Source organism: Carex rostrata, chromosome 4, assembly GCF_964058835.1.
Source record: "Carex rostrata chromosome 4, lpCarRost1.2, whole genome shotgun sequence".
NCBI lineage: Eukaryota > Viridiplantae > Streptophyta > Magnoliopsida > Poales > Cyperaceae > Carex > Carex rostrata.
Window position 1 is genome coordinate 403,587 of NC_135921.1, and position 7,968 is coordinate 411,554.

Consider the following 7,968-nt stretch of genomic DNA (forward strand, 5'->3'; position numbering starts at 1 on the left):
TTCCATACAAAATTTCCGATTCCATTTGTGCTAATGCATAATCTAAGCAATCAAAGGAAAACAGAAAGTACAACTGTTCAAACAAAAAAATTATATTTTCTCTGAAAAAACAAAATATTAACCAAAAATAAAATTTAGAGAAGAAACCAAGGTTTTGAGACAGGAAGATCAGAATTATGTAAAAAGGCAAGACTAAAATAAATCAATAAAACCGGAAAGGAACTTAAAAGTTAAAATGACACTTCAAACTATTAATCAGCAACAAAAAAGGAAATTCAATCATAATAAAAGTATATAATAACTAATGAGTACTTTTTAATCTATAAAACAATTAAGAAACTAATGAACCAATATAGCACACTATTATCCATTCCTATTATACAATTAAGCAAACCACCTATAAGATGACATCAGGCTCAGCATCTTTAGAAATCATGTGTTGTCGAAGAATGGTATAGGCCAAAGCATCGGGCTCAATCCCTTTAGAATACATGTCATGTAGAAAATCCATTGCTTTCTCGATTTCACCGTTTTTACACAACCCACTTATAAGAGTGTTGTAGGTCACCACATTAGGATCACACCCTTTAGAAATCATGTCATCTAAAAAATCTATTGCCTTCTCAGTTTCACCTTTTTTGCACAGCCCTTCTATAAAACTAGTGTAGGTAAAAACATTAGGCTCAAGCCCTTTAGAAATCATGTTATTTAGAAATTTCAATGCCTTATCAGTTTCACATTTCTTGCACAGCCCATCTATAATAACGCTATAGGTCACAACATTAGGCTCATGCCCTTTGGAAATCATCTTATTTAAAAACTCCAATGCCTTGTGAATTTTACCCTTCTTGCATAGCCCTCCTATAACAGTCGTGTAGGTCACGACATTAGGCTCATACCCTTTAGAAATCATGTCATAAAAAAATTCCATTGCCTTGTCAATTTCACCTCTCTTGCAAAGCCCATCCAAAAGAGTGTTATACGTCACGACATCAGGTTTGTGCCCTTTAGAAACCATATCATCTAGAAACTCCATTGCCTTGTCAATTTCACCTTTTTTACACAACCCGTCTATAAGACAGTTGTAGGGCACAACAGTAGGCACATGCCCTTTAGAAATCAAGTTATTTAGAAAATCCAATGCCTTCTCAGTTTCACCTTTCTTACACAGACCATTTAAAACCATGTTGTAGATCTTACCATAAGGCGTATTCCCTTTAGAAACCATGTCATCAAGAAATACCATTGCCTTCTCAATTTCACCTTTCTTGCACAGCCCCTGTATAAGAACAGCATAAGTCACTGTATCAGGTTGATAACCTTCAGAAATCATGACATTTAGCAACTCCTCTGCCTTCCCCAATTCCCCCTTTTTACAGAGACCATTCATGAGCGAATTGTATGTCACAATATCAGGTATAACCCCAGCAGAATGCATCTGTTTAAACAAATTAAATGCCTTACCGATTTCGCCCTCCTTACAGAGACCATCAACAATTATGCTGTACGTGACAACATTAGGTTCTAACTCACCACCATGTTTAGTCATTTTGAGAAGCAACTGAAGGGCTAAGCCAGTTTTACCCTTGGAACAAAGCCCCTTCACAATAACGCCATAAGTGAGCACATCGGGCATGCATCCCAGCTTAGGCATTTTTTCAAGCATCACAAGTGCAGCCTCACCCATTCTATTTTCACGACAAAGCCCTTTGATTATTGGACTGAAGATCATACCATTCACTCTACGACCCTCTTTTAGAAATCGCCCCAAAAAACCAAACATTAGGCTGACCCAACTCCTTTGTGCACAGACATCCATCAAGATCAAATAGGTATGGTCATCAGGATCAATTCCTTCAGATTGGGTTAAGCGGGTGAAGAGGGAAAAAACAGATTCGCATGAGGATCTGGAGTAAACCAAGGTGGACGAGAGCTGATTGAATTGATGAATGTCGGTTGGAAGATTCTCGGTAGCCAACATCTCATTCAACAGGCGAAGCGCCTCTTGAACAGAAATGTGATCACCCGCCTTCAGTTGCTGACTTCTCCGCTCCAGTGGTTTCACCTTCCGGTCCTGCCAATGTGGCGTTCCACTCTTCCCAAATAGGTCGTCAATATTGGTGTTGCCGGGTAAATTACTAGTAGCATGTGATGGATTTGGTTTGTTGGTCATTATATGGGGTTCAAATTTGGATTGGGGTAACACATAGCAGACAAGGTAGCAGCGTCTATGAGAAGCAAATAGGAATGAGGATTGGGATTTGGAAGTTGATGGTGAAAGCGAAGAGGAGGGAGCAAGAGATAAGACACCCACCATTTTGGTCTTATTTGGTAAGGTTCCAGTATCTCTCTCTCTCTAGCTCTACCTCTCTGAAAAATTTTAGCTAACAAGGTATGAGCTGCTTCTCTTCAATGGAGGTCTAGCAAGGAAAACCAACAAACTGTACTAAAAAAAAAACCTCATGAAGCCAGGCAAAGCAGCACCAATGGAGGTGTAGCAAGGACTAGCAATGAAATTGAAGAAAGAAGAGGAGAAGAGGCTCAAACCGGAATGAAAGGGGAAGCGAAGCAGCACGCATGGAGAGGAGAGGAGAGGAGAGTTGAGGAGGTGAAGAAAAATGAAGAAATTGAGGGATAGAATTCGTTTGTCAGATGCTTATCGGTTTAGAAGGGGGGAAGGTGAATTAAAATTTAGAATTATGGGCTGTGCTTAACTCCTTTCTTCTTGGTCCACAAAATAAATAATTGGGCTGGACTCTTAGATTGGAATTGAGGCTACTAGAGACAAATAAGGAGAGCAAATCAGCCAAGTGTCCCATTTAATAACTAAGGGCCCTGATAATTGTCCCACTCTCATTCTCTCATTATCCCTCCAATTTTATTTATTCAATTTAATTCACATTTTCAATGATTTACAAAGAATTTTGCGAATCTAAAACCATGAACGTTTTCTATGTAATTTTATCTTTCAAATGAGATCCATAATGACATACTCTCGAGCTCGTCGTCACACAAGTATTTATACCTCATCATCTAAGTATTTATACATAGTATTTTTTCACATATGATACTGCTGACATTTAAAAGTATTTATATCAAGTATTACAATTATTTATACCTATGTACTAAAATATTTATACTTATGTGGTCAACTATTTTTGTTAGAGAAAGGTTGATGCAAGGATGATTGGGAAAGGTTGATGAGGAGATACGGGGTCCATGATTGGGAATAAGTACTTACAAATATAGGTATAAATACTTGCACGATGAGGTATAAATACTTCTGTGACGATGAGTCCGAAAGTATATCATCATGGATCTCATTTGAAAGATAAAATAGCGTAGAATACGTTCATGGTTTTAGATTCGCAAAATTTCTTATAGATCATGAGAAATGTGGACGACATTGAAAAAAGAAAAAAAAAATCACCTCTAAAAACGTGTATGATTCTTCGCCCCATGTAGTTTGAGTGGCCCACATATAGTCATATCAAGTTAGACATGCAAGTATTAATATCTTAGTTTGCAAGTATTAATTTATTATCTTTCAAGTATTTATACCTATGAATTTAATTAAACTTGGAAGACCGCAGTGTTTTGAATAAATTTAATTAAACTAGTTAGTTAAGTTAGTTTATGGAAGTAAAATATATTTAAGAGATGGGGAGATGCAGAGATGCGGGGTCACTTGATCTAAAAAATTATGCACCATTCAGATATTTGATTTTCTATCTATCTAAAAAAATAGTAAAATTTTTTCGAAAAATGTAAAATTTGGTCTCCAAACACATATTAATATGGAGAACAAGATGAACAGTTCGGATCGACCGTTAGGATTTTGAAAACTCGAATATTGAGCCGTAGCACTGTAGCTCTCTATACAACCCATAGCACCGTAGCCAAATCCTATATATATATATATAGAGAGAGAGAGAGAGAGAGAGTGACTAATATCCATTCGAATGTATATGGGCCTAAATACATACGGTCCAAATTTGACTTTTTAAAATCCAAACGGTCGATCCGAACCGTTCATCTTGTTCTCCATATTAATATGTGCTTGGAGACCAAATTTTATATTTTTCTGAATTTTTTTATTATTTATTAAGTATTTTACAAAATTGTTAATCCAATAATAGCTGCTGATTTTACTGTTTTATTAAGCTACCGTTGGATCAACAATTTTATTAAGTCACCATTGGATTAACGATGGCTGCTGATTTTACTATTTTTTTTCACAACCTAACAATTACTGATAAACTCTATTTATTTTTATTTATTTTTATTTATTTTTTTGTTTACTCCTAACGAAATTCTTGGATCCATCACATTTCACATTATCGAGGCCCTGGGAATTATTAGTTGCAGATGAAGGGCACCGACTAAAAAAGTCCAACTCAAAATTGTTGAGCCAGCTCGTCTACAAAAACACAACATAAACAAACGTTTAATTGCTGAATTAACTAGAAAAATGCGTGCAAGTATTCTGAAATACATACATATCTCATATCTGTATTGAAGGATTTGTGTTTCTTGTTATATTTAATATGAATCAATACCACTAAAATGATGTGCTGGTAATTACGGCGCCGCCTTTCAGGTGACCGCAGCTGAGGTACAATTCTGATATACTTTTTCATGCCTCATAATTCCTGCTTTATTTACTTAAAAAAATGCTGCTACAAAAATCTACTTAGAAAAAATTGTTCTTATAGTTTTCTTAACAACCGAGATTTTTATTTTTACCCAAAAAAATATATATATTTTATTATAAATAACCACAGTTTAGCAAAATTTATAAAAATGCTCAAACTGCACATAATATTTGCTGTCCGGATTTAAAATTCCTGACCGTATAAAATATTTGCGGTCCGGTTTTTTTTTTTTTTTTTGGATTTAAAATTCCGGATCGTATAGAATATTTGCGGTCTGTTTTTTTTTTTTTTTTTTTTTTCAAATGGCCGAGGCAATTTTTTAGTGATGATATCTCACAATCTGTTTAGATATTTTGTATGAAACTTCACAGTCTTGTTCTACGATGTCAAGACTACATGTCAGTCAATTTTTATGATTTTTGAAGATGTTTTCTTATGTTAACCAGAGATGCAAAGTTGGACTCAAAAGCACTCCTTCAGCATTTTTGGGCAATTTTTGAGTGATGATATCTCACGATCTGTTTCGAGATTTTGTATGAAACTTCACAGTCTTGTTCTACGATGTCAACACTACAACTGTAGTCGTTTGAAATGATAATAGGAAGGTGCACTCTTACAAAGTTTGAAATGATAATTGTACAGAGTTAACTGGCGTTTTCCCAATAATAATTGGAATACATATATCATTCATTATAATTCAATTTGAATATCTATGAATGGATCGATCTGTATATACACATCATGCAGAATCCATAATCCGATTCGAACCATTCATATATAATAATTCAATTCCAATATGTATGAATTGAATGGATCTATATATACCCAATTGAATCTAAATACGGTCCTCATATGGATCTTAAATATTTCTTGATTTGATACGTTCTTGATCTGAACTCCGTTAAAAATTCAATATATAATGTCTAATATTTTAAATAATTTGAGTTGATTGAAAACTATATTTATTCCATACATTAAAAAATATTAAATAATTAGCCAACTAAATTAGTGTAATTAAAGTCATTATTTTAAATATGTACATTTGTAATATATAATACTAATCTGCACTCGTGTTATGCAACTTAAAATTTAAATGATGTCAACTAAAATTAATATAATCCGAATCTGATTGGAAATTCGCTATGATAATGTACGATTCTGCAATTGAATCATGGAATTCTGAATGAATATGAATCTACATATAGATATTGTAAATTTTGAATGAAATCACAATAAAATTAGAGGACGGTTCAAATATCTTCATATTTTGTGTCTCCATCATGCCTCCATTTTTAAAAACTTTAATAATTCAAAATTTAGAACTTAAAAGTAAAAAAATAAAACCATTGAATATGATCTACATCATTTTATCTATGCACCTGTACTAAATATTATAGGTTCTCTTCCTAATTAGGATTACACTGTTATTCCATTCAATGTTCATGCAGCATATGAAAGGAGGTTGAAAGAGAAATTGATTTAGAAACGACAATATTTGCTAAGTTGTAGGAAAGTAATATATATTACATCGATCATTGATGTTTGTTTTTTTGTGTTATTTTTTAAACTTGCATAAAACTAAGATATGTAGTGCAGGTTTATCTGGGACTGGGAATGTCATCCACACATTTTTGTCAAAATTTAATTAAATCTGGTAAAAAAATAGATAGTGCCCTACTGTTACTGTTAGTTAGTGTCTATGTACTTCAACCTGCATTAAGTTTGTGTTAATATTTATTTTACTACAAATTGTGCACACCAGACACCAGCCACCAGCCACTCTTATACTTCCTCTTTCAAAATAAAACTCGTACTCAACCTGCATCGTGATTCGTGCAGACAATTAAATTTATTAATTGCAAAATTGAATCTACAAATCTTGATGAAGATCGAACAGTCCAAACTGATGCCCATCAGAGCCCTTTTGCTCCCAATCTGATTTTGTTAGCTGTGGGAGGTTTTGAAATTACCATTAGCAAAAAAATGGTATGGCACCATTTAAAATTGAAATTATGTGAAAAAAAACAGAGATATAGTATAATTAATCAGCAATTGATACTAAACTGTCTACATCAGTTGCTGATATTCTGCAATCTTCTTTTGTTGTTGGATTCTCCACTTCTCATTTGCTTCAACTTGCTTCTTTTTGCTTAACCTTTTCAATTCAAATCTGAAATTTACATCAATTTTAATTGACTTTGTTATTGGTAATATTTTCAAAATAATTACTTTATTTTGTACTGATATGCTTCACAGACTGTAACCCTGTTTTTGACAAAGATTATATATTGACTTGAATTTTCACATCAATTTTTTTTTTTATAAATTATAATGCAATTGAGCAAATAATTGTAGAGAAGAAACAAAGAGCAGATGTGGATCCTTTTTGTTGATGCAAGGTTGGTTGGCAACAAAGTGGCAAATGAATTCATGTCACTGGACCTACTAAGAGGTATCAATCTAATTAATTTGTAAAATATCTCTAGTTTGATGGTACTATACTTGAAACCCCTGGATTGCATTATTAGCCCATAGTTTGGGTTCTTTAGAAAATGAAGGTTTTGTATTTTTGTTTACTTTTCAGATTATTTTTGTAATGGTTGGAATTGATTTATGTGAATTGAACTTTGTCCATTAGTTGGTTTATGCATTCATGATTCATGCATTTAATGTCTCTTATCTAGTTATCTTACAGATGTAAGCTACTAAGTTTGGCACTAGTTTCTACCAAAGAAAAATATAAGATTATGTCAGAGCTTGGTTTGGTAAATGGGGAATATTGGATTTTGGAAGAATAATTAGACGTGGTGTAACTAAACACTCAGAATTAGTTTCTTTAATTTCACATACCAGTAATAGAAGTATGATATAACAAAGAAAAAAAAAGGGAACTAGGGAGAAAAATTATATCTGCTTGAAATGTTCTCTCTGCAAAAAGAAAAAAGAGAAGAAAAGTTGTATCTTTATCAGATTGATCTATTATTATTATGATGATGATGAGTGAGGGTATGGTACTTTGCGAAGTGCATATCGGTTCATGCAATGTTTTCATTTTTAAAGTTTAAATAGTTAAATCGAACTGTTCAATATAATTTTCATATGAAAATATATTTGAAGACCAAATTTTATACTCATAGAATTTTTTTACTATTGTTTTATATTGTTTTATATGGATAAAAAATCATCTAATCTGAAATATTTTGACCATCCAAAAGCAGTGACATTGAAACTTTTTACCTATGCAGTGATTGATTCTTATTTGTACCATCAATCATCAATCATCCATCTACTATGCATGACATAATGTGTTGCC

General features: G+C 33.1%; 1 protein-coding gene across 1 annotated transcript; it reads right to left on the bottom strand.

The window, feature by feature from the left end:
* Positions 1-219: 219 nt before the first annotated feature.
* On the bottom strand, positions 220-2,546 carry LOC144553044 (uncharacterized). Its single transcript, XM_078301116.1, has one exon. It carries the CDS (start codon positions 2,315-2,317, stop codon positions 398-400), a length of 1,920 nt encoding a protein of 639 aa, XP_078157242.1. The 5' UTR covers positions 2,318-2,546; the 3' UTR covers positions 220-397.
* Positions 2,547-7,968: the final 5,422 nt, after the last annotated feature.

What these genes read in the sequence shown, in the direction of transcription:
- LOC144553044 (XM_078301116.1), bottom strand. Translation starts at nt 2,317, where the DNA reads ATGGTGGGTGTCTTATCTCTTGCTCCCTCCTCTTCGCTTTCACCATCA.